This window comes from Chinchilla lanigera, unplaced genomic scaffold, assembly GCF_000276665.1.
Source record: "Chinchilla lanigera isolate Chin_1 unplaced genomic scaffold, ChiLan1.0 scaffold00002, whole genome shotgun sequence".
NCBI lineage: Eukaryota > Metazoa > Chordata > Mammalia > Rodentia > Chinchillidae > Chinchilla > Chinchilla lanigera.
The window spans coordinates 37,100,326-37,119,685 of record NW_004955403.1 but is presented as its reverse complement, the minus strand read 5'-3'; the positions used below and the strand labels follow the sequence as shown (position 1 = coordinate 37,119,685).

At 40.3% G+C, this 19,360-nt stretch overlaps 1 protein-coding gene across 1 annotated transcript in view; it reads right to left on the bottom strand.

The window, feature by feature from the left end:
- Positions 1–19,360, bottom strand: part of Sh3rf1 (SH3 domain containing ring finger 1) — a gene marked incomplete at its 5' end in the record, with an annotated part of 151,680 nt that overhangs the window by 21,503 nt on the left and 110,817 nt on the right. Inside the window, 5 exon segments of the mRNA XM_013513376.1 lie at positions 308–567; positions 3,209–3,379; positions 4,549–4,718; positions 11,522–11,632; positions 16,351–16,653. Of these exon segments, the coding sequence (XP_013368830.1) occupies positions 308–567; positions 3,209–3,379; positions 4,549–4,718; positions 11,522–11,632; positions 16,351–16,653 (1,015 nt within the window).

Sequence of the window (19,360 nt, the reverse complement as noted above, 5' to 3'; positions counted from 1 at the left end):
CACACTACCCAGCAGGAAATCTGAGCTCATACAATCTTGACTGTAGAAATCATATTTTAAGGTACTACACTATTGACATTCTTAGGGATCAGCCTATTTCCTTCAGACTTTATATCTATAGGTCAGGTTTAAATTAACATGCAGGGCAGGCTTAGCCCAATAAATGAATGTAAAGCAACACTGACGAGATTGTCCTGTTTCTAATTCCTTATGATAGTCACCATTTTACTATTATACCAACTATATCATCTGCTATTAGGCAGCTAACTCCCTTCCCCGATGTGTTTCAGTCTGGTTTCAGCCTTACCTGTCCTCACTGCATTGCGGGCCTGGTTGACCGTCATTTGCCCAGTCATGTGCAACAGGACCTTTGCCTGAGGACTTGTTTGGATGTGAGCTGCTGATACCACAGCTGTGGGGACAACACTGGGACTACCAGCCACACCATTTCCTTGGAGCTTCTGAACAGGACATCCTGCAGTGGATGGACTGACCATGGTCACCCCCCGACTTGACTGAGCCGCAGTAGACATAGAGACTTTAGCTTGGGAAGCATTTGTCACCGCTCTGCCAAGACAGAAACAGATGGAAAACCCAATCCATCAGCAAAATGTGGGACAGAATAATTAAATACATGAAAAATGACTCAGAGCTTTAAAGAAAGAACATTTTAAAAAATGAATGAAATTATTTTTACAAAGTTTAAGAATAGCAAATTCAAAGAAATGATGGCCTTAAGGCAAAGAGAAGTCTTGAAATTGTTCTGAGTTACCAGAAACCACACGTCATATTTGGCTCAAGAATATACAGTTACTGGTTTCAGCTTTCCATGTTGAGGCCAGGCTCCTCCACTGATTAAGGCCCTGAGTTCTTCTGCATCGTTTACTGAACAAGCCAGGCTTGTTCCTTTACAAAATCTATGTTTTCACAGCTCTGCTTCTGTTTTCTGATCTCTCTACTTATTTCAGAAACATCACACAGGTACCTGGGTACACACACATATATGTGCACATACTTGCAGACACACACTCTTGGACTGTCTTTTCTGGCTTCTTCTGACCTATCTCAATTTCATTTATGTTTCAAGATCCAGCACGCAGCTCATCATTTCAAAGCAGTTTGCCTCAGAGTCAGGTTTAAGATCTTATGATGCTACTGTTTCATTAGATTCCTTCCTCTGTTCTGTTTTGTTTTTTTTTTTAAACCAAACTAGAATTTATTGAAAGCAGGGATCCCATCACTCAGGAAGATAGTATGTACAAAAGTCTTAAGAAAGGGAAAATAAAACGACTTGAAAACAATTCAGTCTGTGCAGGACTGAATTAATAATACAGAATATAACCAAGAGCTACCCAGAAGAAGGCTGTGTGCCCACAAGCCTGGGAATGAGAACACATGTTCCAAAATTCTAGGAACATAGGACATGATTCTTTGGGTCAGAGAGGCATGTTCTGTTTTTATACTCTACACAGTGCTTGCAATTTAGCCCTTGAGTACAAAATGTGGTATTTTTAAAAAATTTCATATTAAATACTGATGATTCAGTCAAAGTTCCTTAAAGGCAAGGGCAAGTGTAAAATGGTTTGTTCTATTCCTCCACTATTAGCACAGTTATAGGAGTATAGTCAGCTCTAAACATCTACCTTATTATTATCTACTTTTATTATTTTAAATTCACTTAAATGGCAATCCTGCATATAGCAATTTTCTACTGCATAGAATATTTCATTAAATTGAACATCCTTATTATTTATCATGATGAATGACAGAGTATATACTGTAAGCAAGCATTTGTCCAGAATGAAACAAGCATTTTTATGTAATAATTTGTTTCTGAATCTTATAAAAACATTTTCCTTCATTAACTTCATTTTTATCATGGTTTGTCAAATTTCCCTTATTTATTTATTTATTTTTTTTGCATGAGGGAGCTTCTATCTGCCATTTTCTGGATGGGCTGGACCTTGAAAGCAGATTTTAACATGTACAGAATAGAAGATTTATATTGATTAAAAATTTGCAAGTCAAATTAAAGCTAACATTCTGTCGCCATTTGCAACAATAGTGATTTTCATTTGATTAGGCTGCAGGCCAACCTATAAATCAAGGCCAACAGCTGACAAACATGTCAGTTCATTAAGCCATTTGTTTAAAAGGAGGGGGGTTGTAGGGTGATGTATCACAGATAATACAGATAAGTCCAGCAGTCCAACACCAGGGTTCCCCCTGTGTAAATTTCACTACATGTCATTTCTTTCGGTATTGGAGGCTACTTTCCTTAATGACCAGAAAGTACACTATCCTTAAATAAAATAAGGAAAAATTTAATATATATATATAAAGTTCCTATTACACTATAATGGCATTTCTCAACCTTAGTGATGTTTTGGGCCAGCTTATTCTTTTGGTGGTGGCAATGGTGGGGACGTCGTGCACACTGCAGGACTTTGCAGTATCCCTGGTCCTATTCCACTGTGTGCCAGCAGCGTCTCTCCCTCTCAGTTGTGATAATCCAAATGATGTCCAGATATCACCAAATGTCCCCTGGGAGCAATACTACCTTTATTTGAAATAGATCTATGCCATATTTAAGGAATTTTAATTTCTGACTATATTATAATTAACAGAGTTGAGAAATGATTACCAAGTCAGAGGAATAAACAGAGGTCCAGACCAGGTGGCTTTGAGCACTTCTTCACTTTGAAATCTTAGATAAGTTACTAAATGTCTAAATTGCCATATCTATTAAGCGGAAGATAATAACAGCAACCACATCAATGAGTTGTTTAAGGAAGAAGAATTAATAAATGTAATGTGCTCAGAAATCTGCCTACCTGGCATACAGTACCCCTTATATAGACATGAAAGTGTTAATAATATAGCTTGTGTTTATCTTAAATACTATGCCTTTTATTTGCTAATAGAAAAATATTGAAAATAATAGAACTGAATCTTCTCACATATATATTAAAGAAAACAACTTACAATCTGTACATGTATTGGTGGAAACCTATCATTTCACATGTGAAAAGTAAAGTATGAATCTTAGCATTAGAAGGGATTTTAGCAGATACAGATATGGATTTTAAAATCTGGCTAGGTAACAGGCAATTGTAATGTGAGGCTGAATCTGAATAGACCAAAAGCCCTGGAAAAGAACAAAGCTTCTCTGTTTAGAACTTAGTAAACCATTTATTCAAAACCTTACCTTGTGACTGGAGCTACATAATTGCCAGGGAAAACCCCAATCTTGCTCGTGTGCATCGATGTCCCTTTGAACCAGCCATCCTGGCAACGCTCAAACACTAAAAACATCTCCCCTTTCCTCAGCTCTAGTTCATCCTCTTTCCGGGGAGTATATGGATATATAGCAACATAGCTAGAATAGGAAAAAAAGATTTGATTTCAGGCTAATAGAAAAATACCAAGATGTTTAAAACTCTGGCTGGATACAAAGTCAGGAATATTTTGTACAAACACAGAGTGAAAGATAATCTTTTAACCCATAAGTAGCACTGGCAAGTTTCCCTTGAAAGAGGTTTTGCCATCTACACTGTAAGCATGGGCAGAAGCCTTCCTGAGAACTGCTGAACCTGTTCCTCTCATTGTAGAAGTGTCTATCCACCAACTAGCATTTGTGTGGTGTGAAAGCATTAACACAGTCTGTAAGAGTGCCCAACTTGCCGCTCTGGATTAGGTGCCCACTGGGAAAACAGCACTTCAAATGGCACTTGTTAGACTTGGGAAGTAGCCCCAAGTGAGGACATATGGTATAAAACTCCACTGCAAAGCACAATATGTTTCCTTTGCTATACAAGCTGAACCTAGAGGCTTGGGCTGCACCTGCTTGTGTATGCTCAGCCAGGAAGGAGACTGAATTCTAAAAGTCAAAGGAAAAGAGAGGTGAGTGCATAGAGTATAAAACAAGTCCACAAGGTAGGGCGGTTGTGCCTATCGGCACATGGAAACAAGGCAGGCAACACCAACCTACAGTTCTTACCAGTGCTCTGGACTGGTATAAATTCACACAATGCAGGATCCACAAAAAGCTTGCTGCATTCTGCCACAAGCAGACTGTGGGCAGGATAATTAGACACTTCTGGATACTTATTGCTGGGAACTCACAGCTTTTTACTTGCATCCTCCAGCTAGATGTGATTTGTGTGGAATACCTTCCTATTCCTTGCTATCCCAGTGAAGGGAATGGAAATGAAGACAGAAAGATCTAACAGGAGTTGTACCCCCTCAAAGAAGGAGAGCAGTTCCACATACCAACAATGTTGTAAAGAAGCAAACAGTACGTTCCCCCAAATCCTGCAAGGCCTTTACCCAGCAGGCCTGCTACCTAGCTGCTCATGTGTTAGGCCCATTTTGTTTCAGTAGTTTCCTAATTAAATGCATGACTGGGTAGAAGTTTGCAGAACACAAACCACTCGGTGAGCTGTAAGCCTGTCACTAGCTCTTATCACAACAGTGTTTCTCTGGCTCTGCTCTCTGGCTCAGTTTTAAATGAATGCATAAGCGGTAATAAGCGACATCCTCACTTACACACTGGGGCGAGTCTGAGGCCGTAACTGTGCAATCTGGTCAGTGGATCCTGCCACGGGCCTTGGTCCCATTCCAGTAGCAGCAGCAGCAGCAGCGGTAGCGCCTGGCGGTGTGGAGGTGAGGACAGTGGCGGCCAGGAGAGGAGGTGGGGGGAGAGGAGGATTCATAGTCTGGTACAGAAAAGAGGTAAGGGAGAGGGGAGCGACAAAATGTTTATTTAGATCTTCTGTGGAAGGTGAGAGGGAAGGGAAGCAGAAATCCATAGAATAGGATCTTAATGGAATCCACACAGAGCGGAACCAGCAGGCTACCTCCTATGCAAGGCCCCTTTAAAATACACCTCAAAGCCACAGCAGGCTTTCAATAAACAGGTAAGTAATCAACCTTGGAAGGAGAAGGAAAAAAAATGAACGATTGCACATAATTTTAAGATTAATAGCACTTTTAAGTAAAGACTGAGACAAGAATCCAAATGCCTTTCAAAGGGACCACTATAATGTCATGCTGCTTGCTAGGAATTTATTTGTAATTGTTCTTGTAACCTGAAACTTAAACACAACACAAAACAATTTAGCCGCACCACATCTCAAATCATTCCTTTGGAAGAAAATTTCTTTTGATGCCTGGTCTCCAAAAAGCTCAAACAATAGCAAGCCACAGTCACTGGGCCATTGTTGCTACTTTTGCTTATTCTTTTCTTAACTTTGCCAGCTTTTGAAATTTAGAACTATCAAGGCTGGTAATCTTTAACAAGTATACCAGTGAAAAGCTGCTGGTTCCTTTATGGGCGCAGCCTAATGGGGCTCTGCCTACAGGACTCCATGCCTTTTGAAAATCAATGGAGCAATTGTTGCTTTCTGATCTATAAACCCCAGATAATTCTTAAGGGCCTATATACTGAAACTCCTGGGAAAAGAAGCACACAAAGACTGCCTGAACCCCTACCTCGCCCTCCCCATATCTTTGAAGCACTAGATGTAAAAACTGAATCAAAGGAAAAACAAGGAGACTAAAGAATGTACCTAGGAAACACAAATGACTTCTACACATCAGCATATTAGTGAGAAAAATTCAATGATTTATAAACATAACTCACAAATCATTGTACTTCCATTTTTTGGAATAAAATTTCAGATCTCAACAACATGTACTTTATCTCTCTGTTAATGTACAGGGTTCCAGAAACATAACACAGCAGAAAAAATTCAACGCTACCTATGTTGCAACTATTCCACGTTATATTGAATTCTTTTGCAAATGTGACTGTCGGTAAGGATTTTTCCCACCCTGCAGCGGAACATTTAGCGAAGAAATAAATGAGGCGTAGAGCGGTGCAGAGTGCTAACCTGGACAAGGCAGAGGTCGGTTTAAAGCTACAATGTCAGGAAAAAGTCACTCACACTCTCCATCCAAAACATGGCAGCATTCAGATTCATTAGGGCTCTAGAATTTGCATGTGCTGGGACTCACTGCCTCTGCAAACTTTAACCAGTTGAAGGTCAAGCATTCATTCTGTTTGACCTCCTTCCAGTGACCAAGTAGAGAGGAACAAAGACACTCCTGGTAAAACACTCAGCAATGTGACCTGACTGGTTCAAAGACAATAATGCGTCAGTGGCCTGACAGGTGAGATAACAAGTCTGCACTAGACAGAGTAATCCACAGAGAAACTGCAAAGTTACTACCTAGTTCATTTCCATTCAGTCTTTCTCAGCTCCATCTCAAACAGTGCGGCTGTGCAAATGCAGAAGACAAACGGCATGTGCTCAGCAAGGAAATGAAGATTGCCTGTTATACCCTAACTTCATCAAGAGAGGCTGAGCTAAAACAGCCTTAAGAAGAAAAAGGCAAAAAGTAAAGAAAGCTTATTTCTTATAGTTATAAAATGCAGAAAGCAAATGCTTCATTGTACATTACTTCTGCAAAGAATAAAAATGAAGTCTTGAGCTATGGCATAAAACAGAATACTCTGACAAATCCTAAAGATCGTCTACAAAAAATAACACAGCTTTCCCTCTTCTTCAAACAGAAGAAATGTCTTAATAAAATTGGGCAGATTTTTCCTAATACTGAGTAAATGTGCATAAGACCAAGGGAGAAAGCCTGATTAAAATCAGATTCTTAGATGCGGCTCAGTCCTGCAGGGCCGGTAAAATGATAGGGCTGGACCACACTAGGAGGTCCTGTGGGTTGCTTTATAAACAATCTAAACTGAAATAATCTGGTGATGCGGAAGTTCAAGAGGTAATCCGCTGTGTATTGAGCCTCAGGCAGCCTATCCTGCAAGACCTGAATTTCTATAGAGCAAACCACAGCCTTTCCTTCGCCCAGAGCTGACCTGCAGACCTGCCTACTGTTGCGCAGTCTGGGCCAGCGAGGCATCAGGGGCCAAGAAGCACTTTCCCCTATCAGGAAAGATCTATGGAGCGGCTGGGAACGCAGCTCACTTTTTGTTTAGGAGTGGGCTGCTAATGTGAAATGGCTATCCTTCGCCATGTCCCAGTCTTAACCTGCTGGTGTAAAAAGGAGACAGATTTGCCTCATAGAAGCCGCACGGGCTCTGTGGTCAGAAAAGGAAACCAATTCCAGCTCTGGCCCAGGCTCTTAGGACAGTGCTTGACTTTCCTACTTTGCTAGTCACCCCCCAGGGAAGGCCAAGCTTGCTCGGGACACAGTGAGTGAGAAGCTCAAGAATGTGGGTATAAAACCCCTCCTCCCTGACATCCCTCTTCCTCTTGCCCTTTCATGCCCTTCCCCCAGTGAGCAGTTAGATCTGGATTTGGCTAAGGATGGGGGAAACCTCTCGGAGGTCTCAAGTTGTGCCAAGGGCTTCAGGCCAGCTATCAGCACAGTGCTCTGAACTGGGGTTTCAAGCATAATAAGTTCAACTGACAATAAAAGGTCATTTCCTTTCCAACTGTCTCTCATGTATGTATCTCTTACACACCTTCCAGGGCAGAAAATGGGTCCCTTGGGCAAATACTATTTAATACCTCTCAAAGCTGCCATCATTTCTTCTAAATATCTGATTTCCAAACAACCCCTTTCAACCCTGTACACCAGTACCTCTAAGTGTTCTTTTCTGACTCAAGGACACCCAGTAGAGTAAAGGGGAACAGTTCAAGCTACTGCTTGAAGATACTCCCTCAAGTCAACAGTGTTACCAACTCCAGCAGCATTACCATCTGTATGCAAAAACTGTAACTTATTGTTGTACATTTAATCGATAAAGAAAAGAGATTTCTATACTAGTTAATTGTGTAAATCATATAAGATCACTATGCCATACTACACCAATCTGCAAGATGGTGTTAATAATTACAAAACAGTTTATGTAAACTGCCTTTCCCATTTCCCTGGAGCATAGCAAAAGCTCAAGAAAGTAGAAGCTACTGTTACAATTCATGAGACTGAAGTCAGAGACTATTTTACTTGCCATTGTATTGTAGCACCTAGGTTTGTAGCCAGAAGATAAAGAGACCCTCAGTGAGTGTTTCATGAATGAGGAACACATTCTGTTTTTAACCCTCTCTTAGAATAATCTGATCAAAACATTTCTATTCCTGAGATGCTAGAGTTCTTTCTTATTGCTGGTATGAAAGTTTTGACCATATCCTACCCCCTGACTTTCCCAACACCTGTCAATTCCCAAGGTCCTGCTTTTACTTCCCAAACTACCGGGTTTGTGGTCCCATTCCCCTACTTCCAGAGTCTTCCCCTTACCCTGTTGGCAGCAAAAGGTTCTGTACGGTCTTCACCATGGGTTATATTAGACTATCACATACTGGCTATTCCGAGACTTGATATCATGTATCATGTAACACCATGTGTGTTGTCTCTTTACACACACACACACACACACACACAATGCACATGTGGTGGCATCTACTCCTAAAAATCTACACCATAAAAAGCCTGATTTTTCTCTCTACCAACTTCCACTCTATTGCTGTGATTAATACTCAAAGTCTTCAAAAATACTTAACATTTTATATAGCATACCAATCATGTGCATGTAAAACTTTTAATTAAGGTTGCATAATTTGGGAATTAAATCTGCAAATTGGCCACGGGAGAAGTTTGGCCTTTACTGACCTTGGCTACCTTGTGACACTTTATAGCTAAACACCTCTCAGCTGGCACAGAGCGTCAAGGATTATTAGTCACTTATTTAAAAAATTCTTCCATTAATGGAAGACACAAAACTAAGATCTTCACTCTCTTCATCCCACAAAATTAGTTTAAAAAAACAGAACTACTTTTATGGTTTGAAGTCTGCACTAGATAGATGTAAAACCAGTTTCGCTCATAATGCTGGCCATTTTAACTGTTACATGTGAAATGTACGGGGACATGTGCTCATAACTTCATTCTGCATAAAAGATTAAAAAGTCTCAATTTATGAAAAAGGCACTAGAAATAATTTTCATTTCCTATTCTAGTGGTGGCATTTATTACCTATAAATTCATATCGTGAAAAAGCCTGGCTTCTTTTCTTCTAACCTGTGTATTATTGCCTGTGATAGTATTCAAAGCCTTTAGAAGTATTTTAAATTCTAAATAGCATTCTTGCCACAATTAATGTAAGATGCAGTGGGCACATGCTATTGATATTTTTCTACTTAAATCTACCATATTAAATCTAAAACACTTCTGCCAACCTACCAGGGACTTTGAGATCTAGACATCTCTAGAGATGACAGGCAAGTCTGTTTATAATTAATTTTTCATTTAATGGAGTTGGCACAGCAGACATACTGCTTAATAAATCTCTCCTTTGCTTAACATGCAGGCTTTCTTATATAATCCTAGGATAAAGTGGTTGAATGTAAATTAATTTTTATATATTCACCCTCTCCTGTGACCTGTCCCATTGACTTGCCCTAGAGTAAGCCCTCAGCTAAGAGGAACTGGCCATTTACTATACTGTAAAATGTTCAGCTCCTAAGAGCTGAAACTCAGCCAGCCTTAAGTCTTTTCCACTAATTAATTTTTCTAGGATCAGAAAAGTAAGTCTTTTTCCCCCTTAAGAAATCAAGTTAGAATTTTCCACACAAAGTAGTCATCTGGAAATGGAAATACCAACTGGTTGTGTGCATTGTTGGGAGTGGGAAGGAAAGGGGAGAGTCTCCCCTGGAGAGTAAAATGCACGATGGTTATGAAATCTGGCTCTGGTCAAACATCCCGGGCTAACAGAATCTCATGGAAACCAAATTTAATAAATATGAACTAAATTCATCTTCTCTCCAGATGAATTAAGGCAATGCCTCCTTCACCAGTTGTACTATCCAGAAACCATAATTGTTCAGGGAACATTAAAAAAAAAAAGGAAAGAAAAAGAAAAGACTTTAACCTCGAACTAGAACATTATTAACTTCCATTTAAATAAGGAATATGCTTAACTCCATAAAAAATTTTCCAAAGTCTAGTTAGGTAACAACTCTGCATTTATTTATACCCCAGCTTGTTTCAAAATCAGTTTTCAATTATTTATAAAATGTTATCAAATAAAATAAATATGAAGTAAGAAAAATGAAGCAAATGGAAAACTAAGGCAATAAAACTAGATAGAGCCAACATTTTGACCAGTATATTGAGGTCCTCGCTGGGAGGCCACAAATTTAGCTCTCAGCAGTCTAGCAGAAGAAATATAATCTTTACAATATATATAAAGTCCACAACCTAAAAACAAACCAGCTGCTTAGAAGCCTCACTATTAGTGGTGTAGACGGCAAAGAACACTATAACAAAGTGAACTAGGCCTTCCAAGGCATTCTTCGGGTAAACAGCGGCACACGTCACAGATTCCCCCTGCAACAGTCCTAAATAGAGGCCTATAATGAGATCAGTATGTAGCCAGCCCTCTCTATATTCTAACTCTATGACATAGATACTATCAATTTCATTTTAGCAGGGACACTGAGGCTCAAAGAAGCTGAGTAACTTTTCCAGGGTTAAGTAACAAGTGGCTGAACTGGACTTCAAGTCCAGGTATGTTCCATCCCAAATCTGTACATCCATCAGGAGCCTCACTGTCTCACTAACAGCATCACCACAAACTACTTGTGTGTGCTGGGTTAGGGCCATGCGATGGTCCAGGTACCAGGGCAGTCTGCTTTAATGATATTTTCTCTCCTCATTCAACTCAGTGCTGGAACAAACAGTCTAAAAGTAGGAACCACGGCATTAGTCTGCATGAGATGTTTAACAACTGCTAGTTCCTTGTAGTTCAACTGCCTACAGCTTTATGATGTAGAGATTACGGTTTTTCTCTACCATCTAAAGCTGCATTTGCAGTCTAGCAGAAGAAATTTTTCTTCTGTTTCTTTACTGTGCCTCCACTGTTAAGTTTTTTTCTACCATGTTCCTCTGTGTATTTATTCTAACTGTCTCTATTAATTTCCCCCATTTGGATGTTTTTAAGCAATTAGTGATTAGACTCTACATGTAGGACGGTATGTTTTTAAAAGGAAAAAAATATAATCAAGACTGCAGATACCACAGCTATGCACTCACTACACCAACAGAAGATAAGGAACTAAAAGATGAATCTTAAATGTAGAGATTTAGTATAAATTTACCATGTGAAAGCAAACCGTTCAGCCTTTGAGACCCAATTCCTCAATATTTCTATAAATGTGTCTTTAAAAGAAACAAGCAGGATCTAGAAACTCCAAAGAAATAAAAGGCTAAACCTGCAGCAAACCAGGCTGAACCACAATAAAATTTAAATGTATTTTTCAGAGCTCTAACAACATTAGACCACTGAAGTTGACTCTCATTGTTAAAAAATTTGCAGGCTGCAGTCAAGAGACTGTCTAACTTTTCATAAGATTAGCAGAGCTAACAGATGAAATATAGCCTTTCCACTAGTAAGCATTGGTGTAAATCGCAGATTTTAGGGGGTGGGATGTGCCAGGTTAACGGGATTACATTCCTTAAAGAGAAACAGAGACAGAAAAACTATACTCACTCCAAGGGCAGCTTGGTAGGGAACGTCTGATGGGAAAGTGAACGAGGGGCCTGTTGTCACTGGGCTGCTTGGGGGTGGAGTCACGATTAGGCCAGTGGTACTTATGTGAACCTGCCAACAAAAAAATGAGTCACTAAAAACAAGACCATGCTTAATACAACAGATTATACTGGCAGGAAGTTACACTGAAGAAAAATCTGTACCTTCTTTTATTCTGAGAAGGTAAAATCCCTTTCAGTTTATTCAATCCAAATTTATTGTCTACTTACCATGTATCGGTCACTCTGCTCAATATTGGGCAGCCCTGTGACAAAAGCTGGTCATTACAATGTTTTACATACAGCGTTCAGTTGCTGGCTTCATAATAAGATGCTGCCTCATGTTTATGCTACCATGAATCACTGAGCTTTCAGATGGTCAGCTCTGGGCTCTACTAGCCTTCCAACAGTTTTTCTGAAGACCCCATTAAGGTGAGCTGTGCTGGAATACTCACCTGTGTAACCATATGTTAAATCTATGTAAAATTCTCGAGGCAGTCTGCTATTTTCAAGATGATTTTTCATGACTTCTATCATTCCGTGGGGATGCATAATTAAAATGTACCTGCCTGGACAGGCCTTATAGCAGGCAATTATTTATAAAACCTTTAAAGGAACAATGTCAAGCCAAATTAATTGTTTTCAAAGGTGTCTTATCCATGATACCACCCAAGATTAATTTACTAGAAAGAAATTGAGTTATTCAGGTCATTTCATTGCCTGTGTTCAATTATTCAATCAATTTCACTCAGGCTGCAGAACAGGTCCAGCTGCAGAATGCAGTGGTGTTACTTGATGTTGCAGATGGTTCCTGAACAAATACAGTGTTTTTCTTCCAATATGTATGGAAGCTACGTGGTTGGATGGTGCTTTGTTTCTCCAAGGAAATGATGATATACCAAAAATTCTAGGATTGTAGTAAAAATGTATTCCAAAACATGGTTTATTCAGTTCCCACAATTAAGAAAGATTATCAAGACAAGAAAAAGTTCAGAGATTAGTTCCTTAAGGCGCTAAAGGACACTCAGTTTCCCACTAGGTTAAGCCCTACTGAGGTCAAGGATTATTCGCATTACAGCATACAAGTTATTTTCACAAATAAATCTGACTTATACATGGAATTCACAATCTTTTGAAATGCATCTGTACCCTTTAGTCTGTACATTAATTAATGCTAACACATGAGCCTAAGCAGAGCCAGGGGTGGCATGAATAAAGAGTTTCTCCACAAGCTCTCATTTTCTGATTGTCCTGTGATCTACAGTCGACTTTTAAAATATTTGTTATGCTTTACATCTGGATGTCTCCCCAAAGCCTCATGAACCCAAGGGCAAGGCTTATGGGAGGTGACTGGATCATGGGGGCATAATACTCAGCAGATTAATCCACCGTTGAGTGTATAGCTCCATGTGATGTTGGGAGGTGAAGCCTGGTTGGAAGAGGAGGGTCACTGGGTGCATGGGCTGGAAGGGCCTGTCTCCCTTCTCCTCCCTTCATCTCTCTGCTTTCCTGCCCGCCATGCCTTGAGCAGTTCTCCTCTGCCATGCCACCACTCCGCCCTGCTGTGGAGCCAGCCAACTATGGACTGAAACCTCTACAAACTATGATCCCATATACCCTTCCTTCCTAGAGTTGTGGGTATTAGGTGTTGTGTCTCAGTGGCAGGAAAGTAACTAAGGCAATCTCTAATGTAAAGCATACTGGTTTTTCTTTCTAGAATAAAGCCTTTAGGTATTTCACTCCCCCAAATCTTTTTATATTCACATTCCAAGGACATAGGTAAGTTTGGCACCATACAAAAGTGGTAGCTTTCTTAAAAGTATAGTGAAATTCATCTCAACTTGGTATCATTACCAAAGAACCTTTGGAGCAACGACAAAACAAAACAAAACAACCATAGTTTCCTGGGACTGCCCTATAAATATCTGAGAAAGATTTAATTAATGATTGACACTTCTCTAAAGGCTCCAGTGTGGGAGTCAGAACAATTATCTGCCAGTTACCTCACGGTCTTGGGATAAATTACTTTCTGTCTCCGGAACCCAGAGGCTCCCTAAGGTCTCTGCCATTGCAGATAAGGAAGGAATCACAAAACACCAAGAACTTCACAAGTACCACTTTAACACAGGGCTACTCCTAGCAGAGAAGCCAAGGAAAAGACAAAATCACTGAAGAAAGACTAAGAAGCAAAAGAACAAGTAGTAGAAGTAAACCAGCTGAGGATGAGTGTGTCCAGAATAAATTCCCTGAAAAGAGACACCCTATGTTCTGCCGTGCTCATCCCTTCTCACGGAACTGTAGTTTAGTTCAGTCTCTTCCACAAGAAAGGACTAGTGAGGAGAGGAAAGAACTGGGAAAAGCAAAAGGGAGTGGCTGGATGGGACTTCTTGCTTCCCTTGTGGCCAGCGGCAACACAAAAACACTGCAGAGACACTCAATATTATGAAGCACTCTTCCAGTTGGCAGGGACCAAAAAATATCAGACAGAAATCAGGCCAGTACCAAGAGGTACTTAGTGGGCCTTTCTTCAGTCTGCAGATAGATCCTCTGCTGAGCAGGGGGAAAGGACAGTCTCCCATGGGCCACCTTCCCACCTATACCAATCTCCATGGTTAACAGAGAACACATCGCCCAGGCTACACGTACTCAATGCTTTACGGTGGGCTGTGGTTCCCTCCAGTGTACACAGTGCCCCAGATAAGTGGTGTTTTCTGTAAACCTAGGCGGAGAAATCAGGCAGTACTTCAAACACCTCCCATCCTCTTCTAGAAATAACTTCTCCCTGAGGCAAAACGCCACTGCTGAAAACAGGAATATGGGAGGAGGGGGGAATGGGTGAAGGGAAGCTGTTTTAATGGAACACAGAAGAGCCTTGTTTCCTAAGCTACTCAAACCCAAACAAAAATAACTCTGCTTTTATAGTCTTCACTCCCAGCTCCGGTGTGGCAGCGGCAGACATGCTCGCACCTGACTGCAGGCTCCTCTGCAGAAGATGCACACCCTCAGTTTATCTTCCTTTCTCTTTTCATTGTCCCTATTGCCAAAGATTATAAAAAAATTCAGAGTTCTTTCCATTCCGTGCTGTCACTAGGCTCAGTAGAAGCGTGATTCATGTCAAAAAAACCTGGTTGTACAATGTTGCTGGGTCACAAGATAAAGAACACAGATGAAAATGACCAATTCTATTTGTGATGGCTGTCATTATTAGCCCGGCCCTTCAGGATCCTCAATAAAAAATCTTCTATTCTGAATCTTATCAGAGTCATCTCCCTCAGTATTCTGAACTCTGATCTACAATCCATGTCTATGTTTTACACAGGGATGAATGCATGTAAAATAAGTGGAACTCCTCTGTCCAGTTTTCAATTGATTCACTCATTCAACAAGTATTTAATGAGGGCTCACTATCCTTACTACACTCACGTGTGTGTGTCTTGTTTCCCTCAGAAAAATCAAAAGTTCTGTGGACTTAGCACCCAGAAAATAAATAAATTAATAAACCAACCACAATCCCATTCAGGAAGTGAATGTATTTCATTTCTAACACACATTGTAAATCCAAGGGATAGCTTCAAACACACACGCAAAAATAAGTGTAAGAAAATCTTCAAGGAATACGCAGAGCTAGAGAGTAAATGTTTACTCTGTGATCCCATACAAACACTTAAAAAACCATAAACTCTTTGAGGACCAGGACTATGTTTCCTCCATTTTTTTAAAGGGGGGAAATAAAGGAATAAGGGGAAATAATTTCAATTTTAAAGAAAAAAAAAAAAAAAAAACCCCAAAGCTATATTGTGGAGTAAATGTAAAATCTGCATTATTTTTTAAAGAATGACACACATGACAAGGGAGAAGTTTCCTTTGCCTGTGGCAGGTTGTTTCAGACTAGGCGCTGACCTTTAGGTTGAGGGAAATACCACTGTCATCTAATTGGATAATGACAGTTGTCCTGGGATTGGGCAGGGCCACAATTAGCCTTGTTTGGTAGACTGAAACTAAGTCCTATGTCTTATATATACTGATATATACTGCCTGGAACAGTCTAATAATAAAAGTGCTCAGAAAGCGTACGCCAAATGACTCAGTCTTCATAATCATCTCATGTATTTTTACTAGCACGGAGTAATGTACAGTTATCTTTAAAGACGGTCCAAAGTCTTTAAGAACTAATCAGCTTTTTTGAAAATGCAAGGTCACGCTGGGATGGCACAGACCTGTAATCCTGGCAGTCTGGGAGGGTGAGACAGGAGGATAGAAAGTTTGATCCCAGCCTGTACAACTTAGTGAGACCCTGTCTCAAATAAATAAAAGCAAGGCCACCTGGTAATTTAAATTAAATGTTTCTTTCCATCCTTTCCAGTAACTTTGACTGGGAAACCTAAATATCAAACAGAGTAAATGCAAGAAGCTGCACGCATTACAAATTTCAACGAGACCATCTAAGTTAGGGTGGAGATAAAGTTTCAAATGGCAAGACCTTTCAAATTAACACTATGAGAAGGTTTTATAAAACTGAGAGATTGCTTAGTGAAACTATTAAATATTTAACTCATCTTGTAAGCCCTGATCTCTCCTTTGAAAATGACTGAGCAGTTGTGGGTAGACACCCTCAAGTTAGCTTTCCGTTCTCCATTTTTCCCCCCTACAAAATTAAGAAAGGCTGTGTGCCCCTGGAAAGCCACTACCTTCAGAAGTTCAAAATGAATAGTGTTTTTCAGTTAGAGAACAAAAACTGGTGAGTAGATCCTGTTCCAGCAGAGCTGCTTCCCCGTGTCTCGGAGCGTTTACCTGAGAAGGAGCGCTGCAGGACAGCCCGGAGAGCTCGCTGATCCGGGCAGCGGCCGTGGGGTTGCTGGAGCTGATGAGGACCGGCGGGCTGATCTCCATGGAGTGGCGGTTCTGGGACGCGTGGGAGGACTTGTTGGCCATGGTGAGCGAAGTGAAGGAGTGTCGCTTTTTGGTGTTCTTCTTAGTGTCGGGGTGCTTTGGGGCAGAACTGCCCTGGGCTGCCGCAGAGGTACATTCTCCAGCATCAACTCCTTGTGCAGGAGGCTTATCCCATTCTATCAGCTGCTTAGCGGCCGAGTTAAACTGCAGAAGCAACCGACAAACCAACACAGAAGCTCAGACAGTTCACAAAGATCCACTCAGATTTATTTTCAACATGTCTTTATCAAAAATTGAATTACCACTTTCAAGTTTGCAAGTGGAATTTGTTTTGTTTTTTGCATAAGAGATGTCTTTTAATCCTAGGAATTCATTGTGTTTATGCTACAGGCAGATATTACATAAAAAATAAGCAATCCCTTGGTTTGGGGATGTCCCTCTGTGGCAGTATGTCTGCCTATCAAGCACAAGAACCTGGGTTCAAATCCCAAGGCTGAAAAGGTAAAAACAGGTTTTCTTTGTTCAAATAAATTCCAAGATGTCTAATTTTAACAGTTGCTAGTAACAAACACTGGTCTATTATAGCTCACCAAAGAAATTTAGAGAAGCATGATCAAAAGGGTATTTAGGTATTTGGCTGAATACCCAAACCCAATAATGGCCGGGTAGTTGCTGCTCACAGCATAACTAAACATCGAAGTAGCAACTGTCAGGGTTGGTGAAAACTATCAAGGTGACTAAGAATGAAGCCATCCAGCATTAATGTACCCATTTCAAATAAACTAACTTTCTGCTTCTGTGTGTGTCGAGGAATCTCACAATAAAGTTGGTAGAAACTCTCACTGTATTTTTCATCATGTTATTGTGTCAGTTATCGTCATATGTGCTCAAATTTTATATCACAGCAGGGTAAGACTTGAAATTCCAGTCTTGTTGGCAAACCAATTTAGCAGATTTGAAAAACCCCAGTGCAAAGTAAGAGCAGAAGGGGTCAAACTATGTGTACTGAGCTGATATGATCAGCAAAAAAGGAAAGAACATTAGCTTTTTGTTTGCCCTGAGGTAAAATGGAACATTTCCGGAAAGCTTCAATGATAACACACTACATGTAACTTACCTAGATAGTACAATAATGGAAAAACATTGAACACAGAGCTTAACCGCGTAGAAAAATAAAGTAAAAAAGAATAAAATCTTAAAAGGTAATGCAGGTAGTATTAAGAACAGAGATTTTCTGATCTCTGCATTACATACTCAGCACTTTACAAAAAATGCCTTCATGTGAAAAGACATTGCCTAACATTTTTTTCCTACCCATCTCAATTGTCCAGACCATTTTCTTCTTATCCTGTTAGTAAGAGAGAGCTACAGGAGAATGGAAATCCTGCCAGTCAATATTTAACAGAGAATTAAAGAATTAACTCACTTTCTGCACTACCAGGCTCCTCACAAAGCTGTGCTAATTGCAGCCCAGCAGCCTGGTGTTTCTACAGATGATTGCAAAGGGACTGACAATTTGTTCCCGGGGCTCCCTGGGGACTCAAATTTGGGTGGCCTGTCTGGTCCACAATTAACAGGATAAATTTTTCTCAGACATGAGCATCTGCTCTTTTAAAAAGCAAGGAATTTCTCCGCGGCATACACTTTCAGGAATAACAGGCAGCATTGCCAGAATAACACCTTCTCAAGGTGTAGAGCATTGACGGCAGGAGAAAGAGGCTCAAAGCCTCTCCTGTGCACCTAGGCATGAAGGACTGAGTTGCTATGGAAGGGTGGCCCTAGAGACTGTTGCAAAAGCATCTGGCCAGGAGATCCAGAATTCAGAAATCCTCCCTCATCTGCCTATCCCACCTTCCAGGTGGTCCCCAAGAGAATCAAACGCCCAAAGGAAGCAAAGGCATCTCTTAGTATTGTGGGGGAAGCCCCAACTTCAGTGCAGAGCTCTAATGAGCACAGTGAGCCACATCAGGCGTGTCTTCTTTCCTATACAGGCTGGGCACAGTCAAGAAGCAAAGCAGACTGAAGAGCTACTTCACTTTCCCCATTCGGAACTCATTCGTCTTATCCCTTGAAAGGCCAGGCACCCAGCAATGCCAGGGGAAAAGGAGTCAGAGAATGCCTTTTTCCACTATGATCTTACACCCACCCTAAGGCACAAAGCATCCAAAGCAGGAATCTAATCAGTATGCTAGAATCTGGTGCATCAAGCACATCTTCCTGTTCTGCTGAGTAGGAAACAGGAGAAGGAGCTGAGATTTCCCCTTCCTTGAAGCCAAAACTATGAATAGAAAAAACTACCACATGTACTTGATACCACATTTAGACTAATTCTAGGGTTAAGCCATAGGCTGTATTAGCTGTACATGTTTTCAAATGTTCTCAAATATTACCATAATCTTGTCATGTCTATATCTAGCCAAGCGTCAATTATAATTAATATGACATCAATATTTCAGGCATCCATATGATGTGCTCTAATATAAATATCTGAAAATTAAAGCGTTGTGCCCTATATTTTTTTATATTTTTCTCAGTAAAAAAAAAAAATACTGGATGATTCCTTTGTATCTTTTCCATATCATATCCTCTCCACTAAAATAAATACACACTGAGCACCCATTATGTGCTGGATAATGTGGAGGTGCTGGAGAACTACAGATGCAGAGAACACAAAAATAACACAGGAGCCTTTCATAATTTATGTCTAGCTACTTTTGCTCAACAATATGCTTTTCGAGATGTGTCCATATTGCTCCATGAATATGTAGTTCTTTCTTTTTAACTGGTATATAACATTCCATTCCATCAAATATACAATAACTTGTTTATGTGTTTTATTAATAATTGACACTGGGGGTTTCTTTCTTTTCTTTTCCCCCTCCTTCCTTTCTTACTTCCAATAGATTTTTGC